This window comes from Podarcis raffonei, chromosome 13 (genome assembly GCF_027172205.1).
Source record: "Podarcis raffonei isolate rPodRaf1 chromosome 13, rPodRaf1.pri, whole genome shotgun sequence".
Lineage (NCBI taxonomy): Eukaryota > Metazoa > Chordata > Lepidosauria > Squamata > Lacertidae > Podarcis > Podarcis raffonei.
Genome location: NC_070614.1, coordinates 51439749 through 51467127, shown reverse-complemented (window position 1 = coordinate 51467127; position 27379 = coordinate 51439749). Strand labels below are relative to the sequence as shown.

Here is a 27379-nt window from a genome sequence, read left to right as displayed (position 1 = left end):
TAATGGGCAACCAGGATTTTATTTTCCCGTTTCGTTTGTGCCCACCGTTGACCCAAGTAGCGAACTAATGTTCTAGCTGAGCTCAAGACTGGGGGATGGATCCTGGGGGAGGAAGGAAAGAGGGGGGCGGGCGTGAAAAGCAGGTGAGCCTCAAAATCATCAGCTGCTCCGCTAGCATTCCCTCCTTCCGACTTGCAAAGACCAGGGTGTGTGCTGTGATAATTAAGTTAATATTACCCCTTTCCCAGTTAGGCATAGTCACATGCACTCTTCCAGTGCAAGAGGGGAGCCTGACTACAGGTAGAGAACCAGGACGCTGTGTTTTACTATGGTGAGAAATGGTGGTTGCCAACTTACCGTATTTCTGTGCTTAGGAGAACATGGATCTGCCGGAACATTTTAAGTGAACAGAAGAGGCAGAGCATCAGTCCCTGATGGCCTCTCGGGTGATGGAAAAGACCCTGTGCCCCAGATGCTTCTTCACATAGTGCACAGTTAAACTGTGGAACTCCCTGCCACAGGAGGCAGCAACGGCCACGAGCTAGAATGGCTTTAAAAGGGGGTTAGACAAATTCATGGAGCATAAGGCTCTTGGTGACTACTAGCCAGGGTGGCTATGTCCTGTCTTTGCTGTCGGAGGCGATATACCTCTGAATGCCAGTCAGTTGCTGGGGATTAATAATAATAATAATAATAATAAATTTTTATTTATATCCTGCCCTTCCCAGCCGAGGCCAGGCTCAGGGCGGCTAACAACAATAAAATAATACAACATACAAAAATCATTTCATTAAAAAATTACTTCAAATCAAATTGATGGAAACCATTGGGCTAGAGTTCTGTGAAGATTGCCAAAAGAGGGAGTCAGGCTGTGCCCTGGCCAAAGGCTTGGCGGAACAGCTCTGTCTTGCAGGCCCTGCGGAAAGATGTCAAGTCCCGCAGGGCCCTAATCTCTAGTGGCAGAGCGTTCCACCAGATCGGAGCCACAGCCGAAAAAGCCCTGGCTCTGGTTGAGGCCAGCCTAACCTCTCTGTTGCCTGGGACCTCCAAGATGTTTTTGTTTGAAGATCGTAAGTTCCTCTGTGGGGCATACCAGGAGAGGCGGTACCGTAGGTACGAGGGATTACATGTAGGGAGAGTGCTGTTGTGTTCTGGTCCCGCTTGCCAGTTTCCTACAGACACATTTTGGGGCCCCATGAGAACAGGATGCTAGACTAGGATGTTGGCCTGATTCAGTTGGGTTCTTCTTACGTTGGAGAGCCACTCCTGCTCAGAATGGATGGGCAAATCCCTGGGCCTGCATCTTCAGCATGTGAGAAGCTTAGCTGTCCCTCACCCTGCACACGGGTGGCGCTGTGGGTTAAACCACAGAGCCTAGGACTTGCTGATCAGAAGGTCGGCGGTTCTAATCCCCGCAATGGGGTGAGCTCCCGTTGCTTGGTCCCTGCTCCTGCCCACCTAGCAGTTCGAAAGCACGTCAAAGTGCAAGTAGATAAATAGGTACCGCTCCGGTGGGAAGGTAAACGGTGTTTCCGTGCACTGCTCTGGTTCGCCAGAAACAGCTTAGTCCTGCTGGCCACATCACCCGGAAGCTGTACGCCGGCTCCCTCGGCCAGTAAAGCGAGATGAGCACCGCAACCCCAGAGTCGGCCACCACTGGACCTAATGGTCAGGGGTCCCTTTACCTTTAACCCTGCACACCTGGCTGGCCATCTTTGCAAGGACGAGCGGTGTGTCTGTTGCCTCCCGGGAGCTGCCTTGCGTGGCTCCTGAGCAGGGCCCTCTCCTCCCCTCCCTGGCAGTGCCTCACCAAGGCCCACTTCATCCCCCACATTGGGACCGGAGAAGAGAGCTTCCAGACCTACCAGCTGCTCATCCAGGCCATGGACGAGATTGAGCGGAAGACCTTCCACGAATGGACCCAGACCCTGGACAAGGACAGCCTGAAGCGCCTGGACACCCCTCTCCTCATTTTGAGCACGGAGAAATCCGGGATGCTAGACATCAATTTTGACAAGTGAGCCAGCTGATTGGTGGGGGGGGGGGACGGACGGACCTTGCACCGTGGAGCCTGGGCATGTCCTGGGAGGCCGGACGCCCCTCCCACCCCCTTGTGCCTCTGTCCCTTCTCTTTCCAGGCATTTGCTGAAATTATTTGTGGAAATCCACTACTGGGAAAGGGTGCTCTTTGAGATCCCCCACTACGTGGTCGAGGTTTACGAAAGGAAGGAGGACCTGCGCAACCTGAGGGAGAACCTGCTGCTGGTGGCGCGGGACTATAACAGGTACGCTGCCCATTTCGGGAGGGCGATTGCTAGCTTCCGCCCTCGTCATTTGCAGATTCTTTAGCTGTGATTCCTGCATTTTGGGGGGGTTGGACTAAATTACCCCTTGCTGCCCCTTCCAGTTCTACAGTTCTGTGGAATAGAACAAGTGAATTTCACAAACGCCGGTGCCTCTCGCCTTACAGCCAGCCAAGGCTAATTTGTCCTCCCTGCCTACTGCAATCAGTGGCCTGGCTTATGCCACTTAGGACAGAAGGCAGCTGCTTTTTTGAGTCTCTGGTTAACACGCGACTGGATGGCAGTTAACAACCAGAGGCACCTTTTAGCCGCTCCTCCCACGCCCATCTGAATGCCCCCCCCCATTGCTTTGGAAAGGATTTGAATGTTATGATTTGTAAAGGGCCTGGCACTGTGCAAAGATGGCGGCGTTCCTTTGTTTTGTGGAAATGTTTCCAGGTGTCTGTCCAGGTGCAGGGCGGGGGAGTGGGGCTCTGGGCCCTCGAAGCTTTGACCTCAAAGGCCAGAGCTGACCCCGTGGTCCATTCATAGCACCTCCTCTTGTCTCACTAAAGGAATTCTCCTTCAGTGGAGGGTGGTATCCGTATACAGTGGTACCTTGGGTTACATACGCTCCAGGTTACATACGCTTCAGATTACAGACTCCGCTAACCCAGAAATAGTGCTTCAGGTTAAGAACTTTGCTTCAGGATGAGAACAGAAATCGCGCAGCAGCAGCAGGAGGCCCCATTAGCTAAAGTGGTGCTTCAGGTTAAGAACAGTTTCAGGTTAAGAATGGACCTCTGGAACGAATTAAGTACTTAACCTGAGGTACCACTGTATGTGTTTTAGATTCCACTTGATTTTGTAGACAGGGCTATGCAAAACAGACTTGGGGGCTTCATCCTTTCCCCCCTGCCCCCAGTTCATGCTCCCTCTGAAGCCCTCAGTCTGCAACAGCGGCCTGGCTGGACCATTCTCCTTAGGGAGGAACGGGGCTAAAACAAACTTGAGGCACACAGAAAAGTCATTTGGGAGGCCTGGGGTGAGCTCTCCCACCTGGGCAATGGAAAACTCCCCGTTCTTCCTGCTTCTGTTTCCTGGGAGGGAGGACATCCCACCGTCCTCCTCCTCCTTGCCTGGCTCATGATGGTCCAAGGGTTGCTGTGTTGGCAACGTACAGAAGCAATGCCTGCAGCCCCCCACCCCGAACCCAAGTGTTGCTACTGTCGCCTCTCCTGCCGCAGGAGGGTTCAGTTCCTCCCGCCACCCCAACTCCCACATGCTCTGATGGGTGGTTGCGGGGGGGGGGGCTGATCAGGAGGTTCCTGCAGCATCAGCCTCGCTTCCATATTATGGCGTCGCTGCGTTCATAAGGCAATCAGAAGAGCGGTTTGCTTCCTGACTAAGATTTCCGAAGGTGTGTTGGGCAAGGAGGGGGCTTTCTCTCCCTCCCCCCTTTTGCTTTGCCACAGTCTCCTTTTTGAAGTGTGACACGGAGGCGTTTCTCTGCAGAGAAAGTGTTGTTTGAAACGAGCTTTGTCTTGGCAGCTGTATTTTTATCATGACACAAGTGTAAGCATTTCTTTTGTGCTAGCTTTTTCCCCACTTGGGAATTAATTGGAGACCAAGCTGGTGCGGCGGGAGAGAAATGGGCAGCATTCAATCCCTCTTTCTCATCAAACTCTCCCGGTTAGCTCAGGGAAGGCTGCCTGAGACCATCCTGTGCGCTGGGCTTTTATTTGGTTCAGCATTCAGACGCAAGAGGCTTTTAAGATACACACAGGAGAGAATCGCGCCCGCGAATCCCCCAGGTTAATTAGTCTGGGATAAAGACCACCTCCTCATTCTCTATTAACAATCACCAATGCAGACAAGAATAAATGACAGTTTGCCCTAAATAGGGACTGAAACTGTGCGTGCAATTCTACTTAGCGAAGGCTATGAGTAAAAGGTAAAGGAAAGGTTTGGATTGCCAGTTCACATTACGTAGCGATGGCCACCAGGTCAGACAGTTTTAAAAAGGAATTAGATGAATTCAAGGAGCAGTCAAAGCGCTGTTAGGCGTGATGGCTATGTGGAACACCCATGTTCAAGGGCAGTCTATATCGGAATAACATTGGTTCTGAGGAGCAACAGTTGGGAAGGTCTGCTGTCTTCATGCTCCTGCTTGTGGGTTGGCTGTACTGGGAAATGGGAAGCGGGACTATGGGGTCCATTGGTCTGATCCAGCAGCCGGGCTCTCTGACAGCATTCTTTTTTTATATATATAAAATATTTTTTATTAATTTTTAGCATACAAATTTTTTTAAGACATACCACACAAATTATTATACATATGTCCTTGTTTGGATTTCCTTCAGCATCTCTGATCGCCTTGATTATTTCTCCTGCAATTCTTAACTTAATATTGCCTTTACCTTTTCTAACAAATCATTTCTCCCTTTCCATTTTTACAATATTTCTTAAATTACTCCTCACAGGACTCCTTGTAGTCCTACAAACGTAATCTGATCATCACAAATACTTTTCAGATACTCAGTAAATTTAGTCCAGTCTTCGGTAAACCTCTGGTCTCGCCGGTCTCGGATCCTTCCTGTTGGCTTGTCTAACTCTGCGTAGTCCATCAATTTCATCCTCCATTCTTCTAATGTTGGTAGTTCTTCTTGCTTCCATTTTTGGGCCAATAATATTCTTGCTGACAGCATTCTTAAGGGAACATGAATATATGTCCATAGAGATTTGTGCCAGTCCCGCCTCAGAGACCTGCAATCACAATGATTTAGGGCAAATCAGGTGCACCTGGAAGGATCCATCATGATGCGGATGATACCTGCTGCTCACCCTCAGAAGGTCCCAGAGTGGGTTACAGTAACACAAACAGCACAGTCCAGAACCACATAAAAGCAACCCCAGATGCAAAGACAATTACCGTATTTTTTGCACCATAACACTCACTTTTTTTTCTCCTAGAAAGTAAGGGGAAATGTCTGTGCGTGTTATGGAGGAAATGCCTATGGGTGGCATGCCTACAGATTTTCCTCCTCTAAAAACTACGTGCGTGTTATGGTCGGGTGCGTGTTATAGAGCGAAAAATACGGTATGCACTAACGAAGAGGGTTCAGGTAGATCGCAAAAATACTTTTCGGCCGTCAGGGGCTAGGTCTTTGCAACCTTTTGGCCGGTTTGGTGGGGAAGGAAGGGCTGCTTCTGTGGATGGGTCTCATCCATCTCCCCCTGCCGCCCCTGGTGCACAGGATCATCAGCATGCTGTCTGCGGAGGAGAGGGGCCTCTTCCGGGAACGCATCCGCTACCTGGACAGGAAGATCCAGCCTGGCCTGAAGAAGCTGCTCTGGTCCCTCAAAGGAGCAAGCACCGTCTTTATATCGGAATGCCGGCTGCACGCCAGCAAGGTCAGGCTCAGGGGCGTCTTACCCACAGACAGATTTTGTGCCAGATTTTGGAGGGCGCCACAGGCTGAGTGTCTGGGAAGGAGAGTCAGGGTGTGCTCCTTTCCCCACTCTGGGGCAGCCTGCTCCTCTCCTCTCAGCCACCCATCGGAGCGTGCTGCGTCCGGCTCAGGGAAGCCCCTTTGCGTCCCCTCCTGCTGGGGCTGCCTGGGCACCTGGCAGGTGCAATCGGGGAGGGCACAGGGTGAGGCAGGCGTGTCTCTCCCACCCCTCTCTGGCTGCGTCGCTGCTTGCGCGCCTCCCTGCGGAGTTTGTGAGCAGAGCAGGGAAGCGCCCTGTGCAATCCTGGCACCGAGTGTGGATGGGACAGCTGCTGGGGCAGGTAAGGGGCACTGGGCACTTAGAGGGAGGCTTCGCGGGAGGGCGCGGGAGGCTGTCTGGGCTGCGATCCAGGTGCCTCTTATTAAAAATCCCCCCCAAAAGGTCAACAACTCTGGGAAATGGGGGGTGTGTGTGTTGTGCCGGAGAGATATTTGCACCATGGCACCGGATATGCTTAAGACGGCCCTGGTCAGGCTGCTTTCTGCCCTGGGGTGCTGGGGACCCTGCAGGCCGCTGAAGGTCTTCCCTTCCCAGACCTCTGAGGGGCAAGGGGGTGGGCAATGGAATGCACACTTTAAAGGGAAGGGGGTTGACTCAGCGACTGCTTGCCCGCTGGCAGAGGTGACTTATTCCCCCCGCCCCAAATCTGTGCACCTTACATGTACTCTGGGCTTCTTTGAATATTGTGCTCAGATCCACCACTTTCCTCTGGAGAAAACTGCTCTTCACCGCTCAGTTGGAGCAAATGGCAATTTGAGTTTCCCCCTGATTGCCATTTGCTCCAATCTATAGCTAAAGAACAGGGTTTCCTTTGGAAAGGAGCGGAGCAAGGAGTTAAGACCCATGCTTTCTAGGCAGGGCACAAGTGAAGTTTGGACGAGCTCCTGATTGTGAGGCAGTTCTCTGGGCTTCCTCTCTGCTGCAGAGAGAACTTCTAAAAAGGAGCCAAAGCCCCTCCCCCCCCACTTGGCCAGCCCCTCTTGTTGCTGTGCCCTCTTGTCTGAAGTCTTTCCCCACCCCCACAGTTATCCTCTGGTTGCCACCCCTCCTGTCCCCCACCTCTGGTGACTGTGGCTTCCTGTGGTGTTATCACAGTGGCGTGAACATCTGGGCCTATTGGGTTGTTTTTTTAATTTTTATTATGTATTTTGTGGTTTTAGATATTGATTTTATTCTGTGCACCGCCCTGAAACCCCTGGGTATAGGGTGGTATATAAATTCAATTCATCATCATCATCATCTGCAGGCAGGGGATGACGACAAAGGGGGACAAGTCCTCTCTCCCCAGATGAGCCACAGCCCCCAGATACCCACCTTTCCATCTTCCTACTGTTAATATTATTATTACTGTTATTTTAAATGCATGTTTAGCATCTGTAGAACCTGGGTGATATGAGGCCAAATGTACAGGCACTATTCGTGTGAGAAAAAAGCCTTCAAATGTTTTAATTTCTCCCCCTCTCGGCAAAATCCCTGCGGAAGTCCCTACCTGGCAGTGCTGCGATGTGCGGCTGCCCATTTCCCTTCTGCTCTTTTCCTCGTGGCTCCAGGGCTGGAGGAGGATTTCCCCGGGCCTCTCCTAATGCAGCAAGGAGGCTGGTCTCTGCACTAGGCATATGGGTTTGGTGCCTCTTCCAGCGCTAAGTCTGCCCCACTTTCCCCTCCTGAACCTACTTAAGTCTCTTCCTTCCCCCTCCCTCTGGCTTTCCCACACAGGTGCAGAACATTGTGAATGAATACAAGGCCTCCACCTTGGCCATCGCCCGCAAGGCCCAGCAGATAAGCGAGGCTTTTCTGGTGCGCATCACTGGCAAAAGGGTCTACAACGACCTGGAGTTTGAGGAGGACCAAGAGGACCACCGGGACTTGGTGCAGAAGAAACTGGTCGCCATCCACGAAGAGTGCATTGATATCATGCGGCAGACATACGAAGTCTTTAAGAACGATGGGCCAGAGGTGAGGAGGCCAGGCAGCCTCGTTCGGAGTGCTTTGGAAAGAGCTGAAAGACGCTGAAGGGAAGTGAAGCACACTGTGTGTTTGATTCCTGTATCTGCCAGCAGGTGGTGCTGTTGCTCCCCTTAGCTTTGTTGCGAGCTTTGTTGTGGAATGACAGTCCCAGCAGAGGCCGTGACATTTCGCTGAAGTGCTGAGCGTGCATATGGAGGAAGGTGGGGCTGTCTGGGCATTGGGCCAGCTGTTCCCTCATTAACAGGCTCCGCTTGTCCTTGGCATCCCTGGGCAAAGTTGCTTCCAGAGGGACTCAGGGGCACAACTGACATGCTTGATCCTAGAAAGAGTGAACATTTCCCCACTTGTCCCTCCTCCCCCTCCCCCTGCCCCCAGGTCCACCAGCACTGGTACAACTACACCACGAAGATGGACAGGATGATGGAAGATGCCCTGCGCCTCAATGTCAAGTGGTCCCTGATGGAGCTCTCCAAAGCCATCAATGGCGACGGCAAGAGCAGCCCCAACCCCCTCTTCAGGGTGAAGGTGATTCTGCAGGACAACTATCCAGGCCAGACCCCTCAGGTGAGCCTCTTGCCGCCTCCCACCTCGGCCTGACCCTAAGCTCTTCAGGGAAGCTGCTCCGAAGCCCCACATCTCGCCATTCACGTATTTTAATTTTGAAATGCAGGACCCCAGTGTCATGCCGCAAATTAATTGCAGGGTGGGAAGAATGTGTGTGGGTGCCGCTGCGTCACATTTTGCAATTGCACGTGATGATTATGGTGAAATAAGCACTTGCTGATTTTAAAAAAAAAATTACCAGGAGATTTTCTTTCTGCTCAGGTCCCAACCCTAGCCTGGGGCTCTGGGGTGGAGAGTGATGCTCAGCGCTTCTTCTCTCTTTTATATATATATATATTTATTGATTTTAACATATAAATTATAAAATGTACCACAAAACTTAGCACTTATACAATCTTTTTAGACGTCCATCAGCACCTCTGATGATCCACTGTTTTAACCACTTCTGATGCATTTCTTAACTTTATATTGCCTTTACATCTCTTAACAAATCATCCTTCCCCTTCTCCATTTTTGCAATACTTCCAATAATACTCCTCACAAAACTTCTTGCAAACCTACACACGTTGTCTGATCTTCACAAATACTTTTCAAGTAGTCCGTAAATTTACTCCAGTCTTCCGTGAATTTATGGTCCTGCTGGTTTCGAATCCTTCCTGTTAGTTTATCTAGTTCTGCATAGTCCACTAACTTCATCCTCCATTCTTCAGTCATCAGTAATCAGCACTTCTTCTCTAGGGAGTTTGCTTTAGGGTTCTTCCCCCTTCCTGCTGACCTGTTCCCTTTGGCTTCTGCAGGTGGAGTTTTCTCCAACGCTCGCCCAGCTGGCCAGCATGGTCAATGACATCAGCACCCACCTGATCACCAGCATCTCCGTCTTCCGCCACCTCCCAGAGATCCTCGTCAGGCGCAAGTTTCCCCGGGACCCCATCTACCTCCTCGTGGGTAAGGAGGCTGCTTTGGCTTGAAGGCGTTGTCCAGGCAGCTCAAATTGTCGGTTCTTCACAGACAGGCCTTCTTTGGGGCTTCTGTCCCTCTCCCATGCCAGGTCTGAGGCCACCGGGCCACCTCCTCTCACATTCAAAGCTTGCATCAAACTAAGCCCACCAGGACTGGGTGCTTCCGAGCCCAGCCAGGAATGACAGTCAATTCCAAAATCTTATTCAGTTACTTATTTCATACCTTATTTCAGGATTTCTTAACCCCACCCTTCAGCCAGGTTGCTGAGATGGCTTAAAAAACAGAATAAAAACAACGGGTTATATCCAATGTGATGCCAAGTAATGTGTTTAGTCGGCACAAGGATTTATGCTTGTTCAATGGAACTTGCCCCTCCTTCATGCCCCCTAAATCTGTTCTAGGGGTTCTGCGATTCCTCTGGGGGTGGGGATTTTGGAGAGGAGGGTTGCATAAATGTAAATCCTCGCACTGATGAGACGCCTTGGTTGGAGACTGCCTAATAAAAGCAGATAAAGGCATGCTAAAGGCAGGATAATTGTAGAAGACCTGAATAAGCCGGTGAGCAGGGCAAAAACTATCTAAAAGCCTGGGAGAAAGCCTTTCAGGGGGAAAAAACCCCAATGGTTCAGTCTCGCCTTGGATATTGGTTGTCTCCAAGTGGCTTTAACTCCCCCATCACACTTGGAGACATTCGTACACACAAGCAGAAACACCTTTCGGATAAAGCCGACTGTTTTGCCTGTGATTGGTGCTGAAATGACATCGGAGGAAGCACCGGGTGAGCCTCTCTGAGGGCAGCATTCAATCATAATCATCAGGAAATGACATGCTTCTTACCCTCTGTATAGAGAACATTTGCATAAACATGGTAGATGCCAGGCCCAAGAGCTGATGGGCCTGGAGATGCAAAATGGGTGGCAGTTCCTGGGATTCGAACCCCAGTCTCCTAGGTCCTAGGCCATGGGTAGGCAAACTAAGGCCCATGGGCTGGATCTGGCCCAATCGCCTTCTCAATCTGGCCCGCAGACGGTCCGGGAATCAGTGTGTTTTTACATGAGTAGAATGTGTGCTTTTATTTAAAAGGCATCTCTGGGTTATTTGTGGGGCATAGGAATTCGTTCATTGCCCTCCCAAAATACAGTCTGGCCTCCCACAAGATCTCCACCACACCCCCTCCACCAATCCTCTTTGCCTCTTGATCTCTGCCTAAAATGGGGAGGGAGGAATGGTGTGCAAATGGCATTAAACGGAAGGACAGTATAAGGGGTTTGGAGATGCCCAGAGCATGATTAAACAAAGCAGTGATTTGTGGAGTGCATTTTGTGGGGGCGACGGGATGGGTTTTTAGTAGCTGCGGAGTTTGTTAGTTTTGAGCTGGGAAGGGGGCTGAGCCAAGCTGGCCTTAGCTCGGGAGTCATTACATGGTCTTTAGCAGTCCTTGCGTAGTGCAGCTGGCAAGCCAAGGAGAGCTGTGGAATTTGCAAGGGGTTGCAGTCAAGGAGAGAGCGAGGAGGGCGAGAGGTGCACTCTGAACTCCAGCCACGTATGAACCGACTGCGCACACAAGCTTTCGGCTCACCTCCTCCTGGCTTTTGTCTCCTTCTCCTCTTCTCCCCCGCCCTTCCCGCCGCTTCCTTCAGCCTCTTTTCTGGGCTGAGTCCCAGGAAGACTTGGGTGTTATTCTGCCGTTGCTGCTTTCCCTTACCTCCCCTCCCCACCTTCCTCGCAGATGCTCGCACATTAGGCTTGTTTGTGTCGCCATGTGTGATTCATGGTGCTGGTTTTGCATCTCCTGGAAGCTCTGCGGGAAGTCTGGGTAGTTAGGTGACGCTTGAGTAATAGAAGACCTGTGCGGGAGGTTCAGGCTGAGCCGGGCGCCTTCCCCCGTATGCCGGAAAAGGGGTCAGGGAAAGAAGGTGCCTTTGGCTCGCACCTGATAATTGCTCCCAGCTTCTGCTAAAACAGCCTTTGCCAAGCTGGTGCCCCCTGGATGTCTTGTATCGCAACTGCCATCAGTTCCCCAGCAACAGAGGGCACCAGCTCTGCAAAGGATGCTGTAAAAGAAAGCCTGTAGGGCTTGTTTTCCTGGTGGTTTGTGAAGCTTGCAGGGGAGAGGATGATGATAGCCAGATACCAGAAGGGCTGTCACATGGGAAAAGCTCGTTTTCTTCTGCTTTGGAGAGTAGGACCCGAACAATTGCAGGGGGTTGGACTAGATGGCCCTTGGGTCCCTTCCAACTCCAAAGATTCTATGATTCAACGGATTCAAATTCCAAGAAATGACACTGCGATTAAATGTTAGGAAGAACTTTCTGACGTTAGGAGCTGTTCAACAGTGGAATGGACTCCTTCCTTTATTGGAGGTTTTTAAGCAGAGGTTGGATGGCCACCTGCCAGGGATTCTTGAGCTGTGATTCCTGCATTGCAGGGGGTTGGACTAGGTGGTCCCTTCCACCTCTATGATTCTATGAGTCCTTGGAAGACACCAGAGCACTGTATCACAGAAGGCGAGGATGATTCAGGAAACTGTGTCATCACCCCCTTTGCCACTGGACAGGGTGGCCTACCAGTTGTGCAGCTTCTGTCCTCCTGCAGCAGCTGGGAGACGGGGGGCCACAGTGCAGAAGGAAAGGGTTAACTCTGCCCCCTCTGCTGCCACCAGGGCCCTGATCCAGATTAGGCTCCTCCCTTGTGTTGTATGGAGGAGGCCCGTCCTATTACCTGCCCTGAATCCGCTGCCCATCCATGCTGGTTCTAGTATTCTCAGAGTGGGAATGTTGTCTTGTTCCTTCAGCCCACCATTTTTATTTAAACAAAAAAACCCCAAACCTATTTTAAGGCATTGCTACTTTTGTCATTTTTAAAAAACTTTTCAGTATATGAATCATATCATAACATATTGTCCTTTTTTTTTTAGCGGTATGGTTTGTTTTTGTTTTTTTATAGATATTTATTGAAGTTTTCAAAAAATAGAGAAAAAACAAAAAAACAATAAAAAACACATAAAATTTACATTCCTTACTTTCAATAACATATTTCCTTGACTTCCCCACACCTCCCCTTCTTGTATTCCAGTTCCAATTTTTAGCTCAGTAAGTTCTTGTCCTCAAATTTTACCTTATTATATTTAATTCATTTTAGTTAACCAATTTTAACTTATAAACCTCAGTCTTTATACATCAGTACTTATTCTTAAAAATCTTTTTCTAAGGTCGACCCCAATTCCCTTCCACGAATTCCCCATTTTTATATTAGTAGCAAAACAGAATAAAAAGAAACAGAGTATAATTGTACACCCTTTGGATTCCCAAAGCCCCCCCCTTTCCCGGTTTTGAACCCCAACAAATGTCCATCAGTCTATCTGCTGTCAGCCTGGTGACCTCACGTCCGAGGCTCTTAATTCTCTCTCAATTCCTCTCTGCCGGTTTTTTTGATAGTCCTTTGTATTAGACACCAAATCTCGAAGAAGCTCTGTCCCAATAAGGTCCATGTTTCTTCCAGCCAGACCTCCATATTTAAAAGTGGAGCCGAAATCTTGTTTCTTGCTTCTCTTAAGTCCAAATGTCCCCAAAGCTCCAGTTTCCACTTTAGCCAGGTTTGTAATCCATAGGTCTTCAGATCTCCACATGAGGAGATCTGTCCATTCTCCATTCTTCAATTCAAACCAAATTTTCATCATCCTGTTCTTATTTTCCTTTGTATCCATCTTAACAGGCCTCTGGCTCTCCTTAATCATCTGTGACATTATAGCTCCTCCTTCCTTTTCCTTCAAATCATCACATATCTCTTTCCTCACATTCTCAAATTTCTCAGATTTCTTTTCTTGTTCAGCTGCAGAGATTTTTAATTCAGCTGCAAAAACTTTTTGTTCAGCTGCAAAGACTTGAGTCAAGTCCCTTCCAGGCTCAGTAGTTTTATTTACTGTTTCATTCAATATTCAATGTAACATTTGTAGCCAAAACATCACTTTGTTCTTGTAACTTTCCCAAGAGAAAAAAAGTCCTCTCCAGTTCAGCCAGTATTTTTCCACTTACAGCCATTCTTGTAATGTCCCTGAACCCCCTCTAGAGGAGTTCTGGTTTCTTAGTATCTTCCAGTTCCAACCCAAAAGTCAAATTAGCCTTTTCTTCTTTATTTTTAACAATTTATTACCAAATTGTAACAAATATAACCAGCAAAGACAACAGAAACAAAGTTCTCCTTTTTCCCCAACTTTGACAGCTAGTTTGACAGCTGTCAAAGTCTTCTATATCTCTTCAGCAGGCTCTCTCACCGATCGCTCCCGGGTCCTGGGGGAGGGGTGACAATTCCGCTCTCAATATTAGCTCTTATCCTCCAGCAAAATCACTTATATTGCCAAAACGTGGAGTTAATTGCTTTTATCCACTAAAGAGAAAGGTGTTCTCTCAACCTTAGTTATCAAATCCTTGCTTTAAGATGTTTACAAGGCGGGTAGACGGACTTCCTCTTTGTGCCTTCCCCGGTCGTACCTAATTCCCAAGAAAAAATTTCCCTTTTTAAGTCCAATTTCCGTATTACACACGGGTTGTTACTTTTAGTCCAAATGTTCAGAGAAAGAAGTCAGCGCTCTCCGTCCATGGCATGCGGCTTCACTCAGTAGGGGAAGCAGTCGACTCTCAGCACCGCACCGCTCTCCGTCCCCCGTTCCGAAGCCTTTAAAAAGGCTCCTTCGCGGGTCGGGGGGCGCAAATGGTGCCCGCTGAGTCACCAGGTCCACAGGCTTCAGCGCCTGTGGTTTCTGAGGGTCCCCGCGTCGCCGCGGCGGCAGAACCCGACCCCTACTAAGCCGATTCCCTCCGGAGCTCGGAGGGAATCCGCCATTAGATGATGGCGCTAACCCGGAAGTCTGGTTTGCTGCCTTATGTGGATATAGTTCAGAAAAGCAGTTTGTAAATATTTTAAATAAATATATTTGATCATGCTTTCTACTAATTTACCCAATAAATCCTGAATTACTTCTCCTCCTCCTCCTCCTCCTCCTCCTCCTTCTTCTTTTAAAAGGAGCCGACTTTGGCTACTTTCAAAGCCTCTTGTTTGGAGGCCAATTTTAGTTAGAAGTTGTACATTTTGTGAGAGGTTCAGCAGTGTCGCCTTTGAGTTCCTTAAGAAATCCTGGGGTGGGTGCTACGGGGGCTTGTGGCATGGCTAATTTTGATGGCATGGGCCCTTCTCATCTCCATTCTGCCTGAGGTTGAATGGAAAACAACATAGCGAAACTGACTTGCGAGGTGGTGTGTTGTTCGATAGGAGATTGAGTGTTTGGGTGGGGGGAGGCTTGTTTAATTTCATTGTACACAGGTTGTACAATGACAGTAAAGGTATTATTATTATTAGATGCCTGGAAAGCATGACCTTGGTCCAGGAGGACTGGTTGCTTGACTGCCAGGAGCTGATGGCCTCGGCGTGGAGTTTGCTGGTGTCGCTGTCATGACAGCATCACAGATTTCTTCTTTATCCTCCCCCAGAGCGGGACGAGGACATAAAGAAAATCCAGTCGCAGATCAGCGCCGGCATGCAGTCCAACGCGACACACCTCCAGGCGTACCTGAAGACCTGGGATGTGTACCGCGAGATTTGGGAGGTCAACAAGGATGCCTTCATCAACCGCTACCGGCACCTCAACCCCCTGGTGTCGTCTTTCGATGCGGACACTGCTAGGTAAGAGGGTTTGAGGATAAACCTATAAAGGGCTCTTTGGAACGCCCCACGTTCAGAGGTGAGGGGGTCAACAACGATGCTCGCAGCCCAACAAGAGGAGAGGATTGTTCCCTTCATGCCCTGCGTGAGCCACTAAGATTGCGCCATCAGCTTTCCACCTGGAAAGTCCAGCCGGATCTCGTTCTCGGCTCTTGAGCCTGCAGACTGCAAGGCAGGATCAATACAATAGAAGTTGGCATTTGGGCAAATCCATAGGCACAGCAGGTGCAAATGCGGTTGCGCCAAAGAACTTCGCCAATGAAAGACCGTATGGAAGAAAGGCAGGGCTGTGCTTTGAAGGAGAAATGAAAGGGACCAGAAGACGGGGGGTGGGGAAGGGGGTTGTGATTCAGGAGGCAAAGGTTTGAGAGCTCCACTGAGAGGGCTGTGTAACTAGCAGGGGCCAGTCACCTGCTGGAAAGGTGGAATTTCCCCTTGCAGGCATATAGGGCCAAGGTTTCTCGTTCAGGGCCTGCTATCTCTCAGTTGCCAGTAGTACACCTGGCTTGATAGCAGTGCATATGGAAAGGATCTTGGGGTCTTAGCAGAACACAAGGTGAACATGAGTCAACAATGTGATGCATCCACAAAAAAGCTAATGCTATCCTAGGCTAGTATCCAGGTCAAGGGAAGTAATGTTGTTGTTGTCGTTTAGTCATGTCCAACTCTTTGTGATACCCTGGACCAGAGCACGCCAAGCACTTCTGTCTTCCACTGCCTCCAGCAGTTTGGTCAAACTCGTGTTTGTAGCTCGTGTTGAGAGCCAGTGTGGTGTAGTGGTTAAGAGCAATAGTCTCGTAATCTGGGGAACCGGGTTCGCGTCTCCGCTCCTCCACATGCAGCTGCTGGGTGACCTTGGGCGAGTCACACTTCTCTGAAGTCTCTCAGCCTCACTCACCTCACAGAGTGTTTGTTGTGGGGTAGGAAGGGAAAGGAGAATGTTAGCCGCTTTGAGACTCCTTCGGGTAGTGATAAAGCGGGATATCAAATCCAAATCCAAACTCTTCGAGAATACTGTCCCACCATCTCGTCCTCCGTCGTCCCCTTCTCCTTGTGCCCTCCATCTTTCCCAACATCAGGGTCTTTTCCAGGGAGTCTTCTCTTCTCATGAGGAGGCCAAAGTCTTGGAGCCTCAGCTTCAGGATCTGTCCTTCCAGTGAGCACTCAGGGCTGATTTCCTTCAGAATGGATAGGTTGGATCTTCTTGCAGTCCATGGGACTCTCAAGAGTCTCTTCCAGCACCAGAATTCAAAAGCATCAATTCTTCGGCGATCAGCCTAGTACCGGTTTATTTGGTCTTGGTCAGATGCCACCTGGAGTCCTGTGTCTAGTTCTGGGCACCACAATTTAAGAAGGCTATTGATAAGCTAGAATGGGTACAGAAGACGGTGACCAAGATGATCAGGGGACTGGAAACCAAGCCTTTAGGAAGAACAGTTGAGGGAACTGGGGAAGGTTAGCCCAGAGAAGAGAAGACTGAGAAGTGATATGAGAGCCATCTTCAAACAGCTTAAGGGCTGCCAGCTTGTTTTCTGCTGCTCTGGAGGGCAGGACTTGAACCAGTGGCTCTAAGTTACAAGGAAGGAGAGTCCAGCTAACCATCAGGAAGAACTTTGTGGCAGTAAGATCTGTTTTGACAGTGGAACAGACTCCCTTGGGAGGCAGTGGACTCTCCTTCCTTGGAGGTTTTTAAGCAGAGGTTGGGTGGCCGTCTGTCATGGGTGCTTCAGTTGAGATTGCTCATTGCTGGTGGTTGGACCAGATGGACGTAGCAGAAAGTTGCTTGATGGGAACCTAGGAAGGTCCCTTATAATGAGTCAGACCGCCGGCCCATCTTGCTCACTGTCTGCCTACTGGCAACAGTGTCTCTCCTGGGCTTCAGGCAGGACATTTCTCCCAGCTGGACCTGGGAACGTTGCTGGAATTGAACCTGGGACCTTCTGCATGCAAAGCAGATGATCTTCCCACTGAGCTACAGCCCTTCCCCATCAGCACATTCTGACAAGACAGCGAGATAGGAAGTTGTCCTACAGGGTAGCTTTGGGCTTTGGCATTAGGGACTTTAACTTGTGGTAGGGCTGCCCCAAGTGAAGATAAGGCCGTTGCACCTTGGAGGTGCTGTTCAACACACAAAGGTTTGCAGATCAGAACTCCCCCCAGTGTTTTCCCTGCTGCCCAAGCCGGGGAGGGCAGTCTGTTTCCCCTTTACGTTGCAAACTCTTGTCAAACACCGCTGTGTGCTGCTCAGAAACTGCCCTTCCCCTTCCCCAGAGGAGGCTGGAATTCAGTGCAGCTTGAGCGATGGCTTTTGGGGGAATGAGCAGCAGGAAGAAGAAAACCTGTTTCCATGCAAATGTCAAAAGTGATTTTAAGAAACCCAAACCGGGGAGAGAAATACAGAGAGTCTGAGTGCAAGTTGGATGTTTGTACAGCTCTCCCCCTGGAGACGTCACATTAAGAGCTTTGTAAACAAGATCCAGCTGCTGCAGGAGACTCGGCAAATAGGCTTGGAAGCCCAGGCCGCCCTCGGAGACGCTGCCCGGCGGGGCTGGCCTTGCGAGAGGAGCCAGACAGCTTGGCTCAGGGGCTGTAAAAAACCTCCTTGCTGGGGCGGACAGACTCTGCCCTTGGTGGGTGCCCCCTCCTCGGGACGGGAGGCAGGCACAGTCCATCTGGTGCCCTTATTGGGGTGGGGGGCGGCACAAAACTGAGTTTTCCGTGATTCCTTGTTCATCACTTTTATGTGTTATCTTAGCACCATCTGTGAGCCTGGTGCTTCGCTGAATGGGGAAAAGGGTCCCTGCCCCAAAGAGCTTGCAGTCTAAAAATTGACATAGGAGGAGCAAGAGGAGGAACAGTTCAGGGGGTTGGGTATATTTAGCTTGGAGAAGAAAAGATGGAGAGGTGACCTGAGAGCCATCTTCTAAATGGCTCTCGCGCGGAAGACAGAGCCAGGAAGGAGATTCTGACTAAACATCAGGAGGAACTTTCTGATGGCAAGAGCCATTTGACACCTTGGCCAGGTGGTTGACCCTCCATCGGAGGTTTTTAAACAGAGGTTGGATGGCCATCTGTCAGGGAGTCTTCGACTGTGATTCCTTAGGTCCCTTCCAACTCTATAAATCTAGGAGGGGAAGGGGTAAACAGAGAAATAAGATGTGGCTACAGCTTTGCACGCTCAGGCTTTGCTACAACAGAGCATGGGAACTAGGGGCTTTGTGCCAAAGGATTAATGGGAATTGGGTTTGGGGAGAGAAATTAGGGTGTCATGCTGGCGTTTCAGGAAGCAGCTGAAAGAGTTAGCAAGAGAACTGGAGGGCTTTGGATGGTGGAGGCTGATGGGACGAGGGTCATAGGCAGGGCGTGCGGGGCGAGTTGGGATCTGAGAGCAGAGAGATGAGAGGAGCGAGGTCACAGAGGGGCTTGAAGGTCAGGGCAAGGTGCTTGTGCTGATTTGGAGAGCGGGCAGGAAGCTGGTGTAGGAAGGACTGGTCCAAGACGAAGGATGTGAAGATGCTACCTGCCCCCGCCACTTTCCATGTACATAAACCAACCAAACTAGAAGCTGAACCTTACAGGAGCAGTGATGATGTCATCCGCTACAACGGAGGCAGCAGGCTAGCTGGGGGGTGGAGTGGGTACCATTCCACACCTCTCAGCAATTGCCGCCGGAGGTGCCTGCCTCACTCTGCCTCTTGGGAGGGTCAGTCCTGGGTGTAGGGATTTCAGGAGGGTTGTTGTCCAATCAGAGTAATGACAGAGGCCAGTGGCTTTGGCTGCAGACCATTGGATGGAGGTGAGGGGATCAAGGAGAATGAGAGGAAGAACCGAGAGGGGAAGGTTGCTGTGTCCAGGTGAGAGATGGCCAGGGCGTGCTCCAGAGTTTCGCAGAGTGGTCTGAGAGAGAGAGAGAGAGAAAGAGGACTGCATTTTCACAGTGCTAAAGGGGGAAGCGACACGACTTGGCTGTGGACCGAATGTGGAGGAGAAAGGAGAGAGATGCGTCCAAGATAAATCACCCAGAGGTCACATGCCTGCTCAGCAGGGTGGATGGGAACGTTGTCCGTGGAAGAGGGAAGCGGGCGGGCTTGGGAAGGAAGACGAGGGGTGGTCTGAGACATGTTGAGCTCATCATACGGAGTTTGGACTATTTACTTAGCCCCCTGCCTTTGGTATGCATGCGGAGGCTTGCCTGCTCTCCACCACTTGGAGAAGTTCGATTTCCTTCCTGCCGCCTTCCTTTTCTTTTTTGCCTGATGGACACAGCAAGGCATCTCCTCCGGCCCCTCGCCTTCGGGTCCTTTCCCCAGCTCGGGCAGGGAAGCTGGCGAGACTCCCTCCCTGCGTCCCTCTTCCTCCTCCTCCGAACCCGGTCAAGGCCTTCTGAGATGAAGGCATCCTGGCCGAGAGCGATTCGTGTGTACACGCGAGAGGGATAAACGGAAGGATTCCATCCCTGATCCTTTAATCTTTTAATAATTTATTGAACAAGCATGTTGAGTGCTTTGGAGGGAGGCAGCGAGAGAGAGAGACTCAGCTTTCCTCCCACCCCGCCGGGGTTCGCCTCTCTTTCGAGAGAGGGAGATGGGAGTCTGGGAGAGGATGCCAGGCGGCCTCCGTCTCCTCGGTGGTTCGAGGCTTGCCGCAGTTCAAAAAAAGCAAGGAAGACGGAGCTAAACCGCGGCGTCCTCCACTGGCCCGGTGTCACGGGCAGGTCAAGGGGGTCCCTAGGGCTGGCGGCTCTGGCGGAGACCTCTTCAAAGCAGCTGCCGTTTGCCTTTTGAACTTTTTCGTTTACAGCATGTTTTACGAGCTTTTGATGCCTCCGTGTTCTCCGGCGTACTTCAGTAGCCGAATTCCCAGATTAAAGGCAACAAGCAAAAAAATAAAGAAAGCAACCCCCCCCCTTAAAAAAAACAACCCACCACACTTTTGATGGGAAGTTAGTACAGCAGCCCATGAGTCACTGTCAGGAGAGACTCTTCTGCCATGTTTTATCCCCACAGATGGCAAAGCCAGGGGGCCGAGGCTGTGGAGATGTGGCAGCGGCTGAGGGGAGCCAGACCTTGCGGCAGGATAAATCTCTCCAGTCTCTTTTCTCTCTCTCACCCCCCCCCCAGCCCTCCCCTGCTGTGCTTTCCTGACTCAGCGCTTCTGACACGCCTAATTTACGGGCCCTGCGTGGGACGGAGGCGAATTTGGGCCCCGTAATGAGGGAGGCTCCCCTCCGCCCGATCCGTCTCTGCCAGGCCCCAAGCGCTGCCATTGCCCCCATTTGTCTCTTTGGAGGCCCCGATTGTGTTTGTTTCCTCCCTCTCCCTGTTAATAGAGTTTGGCTTTGTGTTCCTGGTGACCCGTTGACAGGGAATTAATAAATGAAACAGGAAGACTTAATAAGATCCCTTGGGGCCCGAAACAATTCTCCACCTGCTGGCCTTCCTTGCTTCGATGAGTCAGGAAGATAGGAAGGAAAGCTCTGTTTCAATTAACAAATCGCACGGAGGGAATCTGCTTCTCCCTCCCCAAAGTGGCTGTTCCCATTGCGCAGCCCAGGAACAAGGCTGGACGTGGTCCGAGGGCCACTTTGCACCTTGCAAGGTCTAGACAGTGGTCTGGCTTCCTTTCACAGTATATGCATCATGTGATTCTACGTGAATAGTCTTGCATGAGGGTGAATGCATGTTTTGCCTAAAATCACCATTCCCCCCCCCCCCGGCATATCCAGATATTCCATCCCGTCCCCCAGCCTCTTCCAACTAGCTAGCCGAGAACGCGAAGCAGCGAATTAATCTTGGGATATTTAGATCTGGGTCAAATGATACCCTATTTAGAGTCTAGCTGAGGTGAGATTGCAGATTAGATGGATGTGATGTATTAAAGAATCTGGCTATAATCTATGTAGGTTATGCCTAGGTAAGTTAGATTCATTACTGTGACACCAGAGCATCTGCTGTTCAGGAGTTCAGCAAACTTCATCGGAATGTCAAGCAGCTTTGCAAAAGCCCCTTTTTCCTGCAGCGCAGGCGGGCTTTTGAGTGCAGAGGCGGCGTGCCCACCTCCTCTGAATACTAGTTGCTGGCAGGGGAGAGAGCTCCTGCCTGCAGGCCCCGCTTGCGGGCTTCCCAGCGGGGCCTCTAGTTGGCTGGGGGGGGGGAGCAGGAGGCTGAGCTTGGGGAAAGAGAGCCCATCTTTGCCTGCAGAAGGTCCCAGATCCCACCCCTGGCATCTCCAGGCAGGACTGGGAAAGAGGTCTGCCTGAAACCTGGGAGACGTGTAGACGGTGCTAAACTAGGTGTACCCCAACCGGCTCACTAGCGGTAGGGCACCTTCCTCCATTCCTATGTGGCTGCTTTGACTTTTCGGTCTGATCCATCTGCCTCTGACTGGGGTCCACAGAAGGATAAAACATGTCTGCACAAAAGGCCCCACCCCTCTCTCCAGCCACCCTTGAGTTGTCAGCCCCTCTGTTGGAAACCTGTGGCACTACAGAATTACACCTTCCATCCAATTCAAAGTGCTGACCTTTAAAGCCCTAAATGGCCTCAAAGGCCCAGTACCCCTGAAGGAGCATCTCCACCCCCATCGTTCAGCCCGGACACTGAGGTCCAGCTCTGAGGACCTTCTGGCGGTTCCCTCCCTGCGAGAAGCAAAGCTATAGGGAACCAGGCAGAGGGCCTTCTCGGTGGTGGCACCCGCCCTGTGGAACGCCCTTCCAGCAGATGTCAAGGAAATAAACAACTAGCTGCCTTTTAGAAGACATCTGAAGGCAGTCCTGTTTAGGGAAGTTTTTAATGTTTGATGTTTTAACGTGTTTTTAATACAGTGGTACCTCGCAAGACGAATGCCTCGCAAGACGAAAAACTTGCAAGACGAAAGGGTTTTTGGTTTTTTGAGTTGCTTCGCAAGACGAATTTCCCTATGGGCTTGCTTTGCAAGACGAAAACGTCTTGCAAGTTTGTTTCCTTTTTCTTAAAACCGTTAATACCCAGGGTGCATTGCTTGAAGAGGTGCAGTTGCACGCGGTGTGGTAGCCTTTTTTGAGGTTTTTGAAGACTTTGGTGAGTTTTGAAGCTTTTCCAAAACTTCTTTTGAAACCGTGCTTCGCAAGACAAAAAATTCGCAAGACGAAAAAACTCGCAGAACGAATTCATTTCGTCTTGCGAGGCACCACTGTATTCTGTTGGGAACCGCCCAGAGTGGCTGGGGAAACCCAGCCAGATGGGTGGGGTATAAATAAATTGTTGTTGTTGGTGTTGTTGGTTCTTACATCAAAGCTGCTGGGAATATGGAGTTACAGTTCAGCAGCATGCAGAGGGCTTCCCTGCATGTCGTTGTCTGACAGCGGTCCCTCTATCACAAAGCTGGAGCCTCTGGAAGGAGCGGGGCGGGATGGGATGGGGCCGAGGTCTCCAGGCACAGCCCTCCTGCCTTTCTTCCTGGGCTTGTATGGCCCCTGCAGGTACATGGAGGTGGCCAACAACGTCCAGAAGGAGGAGACGGTGCTCAGCATCCAGTTTGTGCTGCTGGACTGCTCCCACCTGAAGTCCGCCGTGGTCCAGCATTGTAACGAGTGGCAGCACAAGCTCACCAACCTACTGAATGAGATGGCCACCAGCCGCCTGCAGGAGCTGTATGCCTACCTCCAGAACAACGCCGCTGAGTGAGTACTGAGCCCTCCCTGCCCCCCCTCGGAAGTGTTCCCTGCTAGCCTCTGGATCCTCCCTCTGATTGGACCCCCTTTGCCCCCCCCCACAGCGTCAGCCGTCCTCCGCAGACCCTGGAGGAGCTCAGCCGGAGCCTGCAGCTGCACGAGACCCTCCAGAACGAGCTGCCCAAGATTGAGGGGCAGATCCCCCCCATCCACGAGCAGTTTGCCATCCTCGAGAAGTACGAGGTTGCAGTGGAGGAAGAGGTGCGAGGGGCTCTCTGGCGGCGGCAGGAGCAGGGCGGCGGCCTCCTTCTCCTCCTCCCTCTTTCCCTGCCAAAGTGATCCTGAGCGTAATGTTCTCCTTTTCTGCTGAGGTAGACGCTCTCGGAATTAAGTTACGTGCCCTGCTGAGGGCAAGAGGCAGCCGCAAATCTGATTGATCTCTGGGATGAGGGTGGCAGGCGTGGTGGCGGGCAGGCAGAGCAAGAGAGCAGCTGTTTTTTGGGGGGGTGTCATGCTTCTCTCTCGAGTGCCTCCTTGCCTCTGCTCCCCTTCCTCTGACCTCTGCGTTCTCTTCTTCCTTCTCCTCCTCCTCTTCCTCCCCTCTCGCTTCCAGGTGCTGCAGCTTCTGGGGGAGCTGAACTCGGAGTGGCTGGCCTTCCAGCAGTGCATCCTGGACAGCGAAGCCATGCTGAAGAAGCACAAGGAAAAGTTCAAGACGGGCCTCATCCACTGTGCGGACGACTTCAAGAAGAAGGCCCAGACTCTCCTGCAAGACTTTGGCACCAATGGTGAATGGCTGCAGCGGGGAGCCCAGTCTCTCTCTCTGTCCCACCCACCCCCTTCCCCTCCTTGGTGGCCAGGTCTTTTTACAGCCAAGGGCACCTTTTCCTTTGCAAGTCAAAGAATCCCACCCCCTCCCCTTTGGTCGATTGTGTGAAACCTCAGCCTGGGCTTTGCTTGTTTTAAAGGCCTCCGAAGAATCTGTAAAGCAGCCCAGGCTCGATAGAAATCTGGCTCCTGCTGTTTTTACAGGCATCTTAAACTCTTAACTGGAGGTCTGCAGCCAGGGCTGCGTCTGGTAAATGTGCCTCCTGGCTCCCATCTGCGTGCGCCACAAGGGAGGCTTCTTGCCTGATCCTTTGTACATTTACTTGGAAGTAAACCCCCCTTTGGAATTACTGTGCAGCAAGTTCATACTGTTCTCCAGGAAGGAAGAGCCACCGTCTCTCCCGCTGCCTGGTCCCCAGCCACTCAAGCTGCCTTTGCAAGGAAGCGGCTTACGATTGGCTGTGGCAGCAGCCATCTTGAGATGGAAGGAAGGTGCAAACCTGGATGTAGTTACATGTGCAGTAAGAGCTGCTCAACAATGGAATGGACTCCCCCAGAAGGTGGTGGGCTCTCCTTCACTGGAGGTTTTTTAACAGTGGTTGGGTGGCCATCTGTTTGGGGTTCTTTAACACTGTTTCCTGCATCGCAAGGGGTTGGACTAGATGGCCCTTGGGGTCGCTTCCTGTTGGAGACTTGTGGAATTCAGTCGGTAGCTCACCACACCTCAACCCTTGGGATGTATGTGGAGCCCCAGCCGAGTCTTCAGAGATTTCCTGCTCCCAGCAGAACGGCTTCTGCCTGAGTCCCCAGTTAAGGGGGAAACTTGTCTCCCATAAAGTAACAAAGTCTTTATTGTCGCCAGACATAAGACAAAGCTAAACACTCCTGTGGACTTTATACAGTACTTCTGGTCTTTGAAGTAAAGCTGCATATGTACGGAGAAATTCGCTAACACTATCGCCATGCTAGCTGTCGCTGTTGTGTAAAACCCACAGCCTCTTCCCCTGGCTCTCGCAGATTGAGGGTCAGACCCTGACAGCAAACTGGACGAGACATGGGCATGCATCAAGACAGGACTTCACATAACGAAAGCATTCCCGAAATGGGTAGGCGAATGAGTCCTCAAGTCGCACACTCGACCTTGCTGGTGTTGCCGTGATAACCCAGTGCACCTGCTCTCTTATCTTGGAACATCCAGACGTAGGGGGTGTGCTAACTCAAAACATGAGCCCAAGCACCGTGTCATTCAAACCATTGTTCACATTGCACCCAAACTTCCAGCTGTACAATTCTATGGCGGGAGTAAGCCTCTGTCCTCAGTGGGACTGACGTCCTAGCACACCTGTATCCAGGTCTCTGTCCTTCTCACTCATTGCCCTTCTCTGCCCCCGCCCTGGCCAGGCAGACTTAGTCTGCCCTTCATGGGAAACCTCACCACCGCTAGTGCCATTCAGGATAAGATTCATTGTGGCCTGTGTAGCTAGGGTTCCCCCGTAGCTGTGATCAATACATGGATCAATACATTCACTGTGGTCAGCTTTTCATAGTTTTAAATCCAGGAATCAGAACCGCAACACTTGACTCCAGAACTGAGCGCTGCTGCCTTTGCCTATCATCACCTTCCTCCAGACTCCTTATCCAACTGGACAGCCAACCAGAGAGGGCAGGGAGGAGGAAAAGGGCTTGGGGTTATTGACTTCTCTCTCTCCTCCCATGCTAGGTCCTTTCACCAGCGCCTTGTCGGCCGATGCTGCTCTGGAGCAGATCGCTGAAATGAGGCGTTTGCTGGCTCAGATGAAGGAGGAGGAGAACACCCTTCGTTCTAACCTGGGCATCTTTAAGATCGACCAGCCGGCCTCCAAGGACCTTCAGAAGCTGGAGAGGGTAGGATTGGCTCTGCAGGGAGGGAGCTTGTCTTGACCGGCCCGTCCGCCACTTCCTGCACCAGAACGAAGGAAGCCGAATTCTGGGGTAGGCCTGCGGGGGAGCTTGCCGGCGCTGACCTCTCTTCTGCGCCCCCTGCAGGAGTTGGATTACATCCAGCAAGTGTGGGAGATCACCAAGGAGTGGGAGGTCCACTGGAACGAGTGGAAGGTAGTCAGCTTCAAGACCCTGAAGACGGAAGTGATGGAGAACATAGCATTCGCACTTTTCCGCAAGCTGAACAAGCTGAGCAAAGAGCTTAAGGTAAGGGGCAAAGCGTGGGTCGTTTCCCTGCGACGATGCCCAGCTGACCCTTCTTAGGGCCACAGGTGGTCATTTTCCGATTGGGTACTCAAAAAGGCATTTCGCAGGAGTTTCCTTCTGTGTCTCCATCCTAAGAAAAGCAATGTCAGGCTTCGGGGTGGCTGTGGATAAGCAGAACAAAGCAAATATAGTCTCTGACCATTTAAATATATTTTAATGATCACAGCGGAAGAACAAAGAGTCCATTCTCGGAGTAAAGGTGCTCCCAATTAAGGTTGACACCCACTTCCCCCCGAGTCACCCGAGTCACTTCCTCGTCTTGCAACCTGATCTTGCAACCACTATGCCTTCTGTGCAGCTACCTCATCTAACCTCCGTGACCTTGGACTGATCGGTTGGACCCTTTCCAGTGAACTGGTGTCCGTTAACTCCCTCCCTCCCAGTTCTTCTTCTCCTAGCTGTTCACCACCCAGTTCTTCCTAACTTTTGTCCTCCGAACTATGTCCCTCTGCAAACCACTGGTCCAAATCTATACCGTCCCACTGCTCCTGGGAAGATTCAGGATCCTGATCCGGTGCAGGGGGAGAGGGAGGCTCCCACCATTCCTCATCTGTGCGGCCCTCCTCGGCACGGTCCCTGACAAGCAGTCTCCCAGGGTTAAAGGTGCAGGCATCACTTCAGTTGCTGCAGTGGGTGGCCTGGATTCTGTCTTCTTGGGAGAGGAGGCAGGCGCAGCAAGATGAGTGCTGAAGGGCCCATTGGCAGTTGCCTGCAATCCCGATATTAGTTCTGATAATAATAATAATAACAACCCTTCCCATCTGACAGGGTTACGGCAGCAGATGTTTTTCAGCCCTCCACAGTTGTTATAATCTCCTGCTGACTGTTTTCTGACTTTAGGATCGGAACTGGGAGATCATTGAGACCTCCAAGTCGAAGATCGAGCAGTTTAAGAAGACCATGCCCTTAATCACAGACCTCAGGAACCCGGCTTTGCGAGAGAGGTAGGCAGTTCGATTCCTGGCTAGGCTGTTCCTTTTGGGGAAGGTCAATCCTATGGAGCTGAAAAAGAAGGGTGGACCATGGAGACCCCTCCGTGACATGACCAAGGCCACAATGAATGGTATACCTCCTGCAGACGTTGTCCAAGCTCCGAGCATAGATTTAGGATGTCGATTGTGAGCTGAGAAGAGCCCTGCTTCCCATTAAGGCAATGTTACTCCATAGCACTGTGGAACAGGCCACCCAGATATATTTTGGGTCTTGCACACCTGGTGGGTGTGCAACGTGGGCAGAGACCAGTGTGGTGTGTGGTGGAGACGAGATGCTGGGAATTGTCTGGCCAAGAGGAGAAGTTCCCCAGGCTGCCCATGAATAGCCAGGGTTCAAAGGCATAAGAAAGATTCTTCTTGGTGCTGAAGTGCTCAGCTCTTCACCTGGAAAAGAGAGAGCTCCTCTGACTGGCCTGTTCTGCTTCCCTGCAGGCACTGGGAACAGGTGAAGGACCTGGTCCTCAGAGCATTTGACCAGGATGCCGAGGATTTCAGGCTGGAGAACATCATTGAGCTTGGTCTGGATAAACACGTGGAAAAGATTGGCGAGATCTCTTCCTCGGCCACCAAGGAGCTGGCCATTGAGCAGGTAGCGTCGGCGGCTCTGGGGCCCTGCCCCATATTTCCTCTGAAGGAAGGCTGCTTTGAGCATCACT

At 51.2% G+C, this 27379-nt stretch overlaps 1 protein-coding gene across 3 annotated transcripts in view; it reads left to right on the top strand.

Annotated features, from left to right (window-relative positions):
• Positions 1 to 27379, top strand: part of DNAH2 (dynein axonemal heavy chain 2) — a 136873-nt gene that overhangs the window by 43678 nt on the left and 65816 nt on the right. For all 3 annotated transcript variants that reach the window (XM_053362060.1, XM_053362059.1, XM_053362058.1), the window contains exons 14-27: positions 1803 to 2017; positions 2139 to 2285; positions 5540 to 5696; positions 7512 to 7751; positions 8139 to 8327; positions 9125 to 9272; positions 14774 to 14966; positions 22465 to 22665; positions 22761 to 22917; positions 23270 to 23444; positions 25205 to 25368; positions 25510 to 25671; positions 26572 to 26675; positions 27156 to 27312. In XM_053362060.1, coding sequence (XP_053218035.1) covers positions 1803 to 2017; positions 2139 to 2285; positions 5540 to 5696; positions 7512 to 7751; positions 8139 to 8327; positions 9125 to 9272; positions 14774 to 14966; positions 22465 to 22665; positions 22761 to 22917; positions 23270 to 23444; positions 25205 to 25368; positions 25510 to 25671; positions 26572 to 26675; positions 27156 to 27312 — 2409 coding nt within the window. The remainder of the gene's footprint in view (positions 1 to 1802; positions 2018 to 2138; positions 2286 to 5539; positions 5697 to 7511; positions 7752 to 8138; positions 8328 to 9124; positions 9273 to 14773; positions 14967 to 22464; positions 22666 to 22760; positions 22918 to 23269; positions 23445 to 25204; positions 25369 to 25509; positions 25672 to 26571; positions 26676 to 27155; positions 27313 to 27379) is intronic.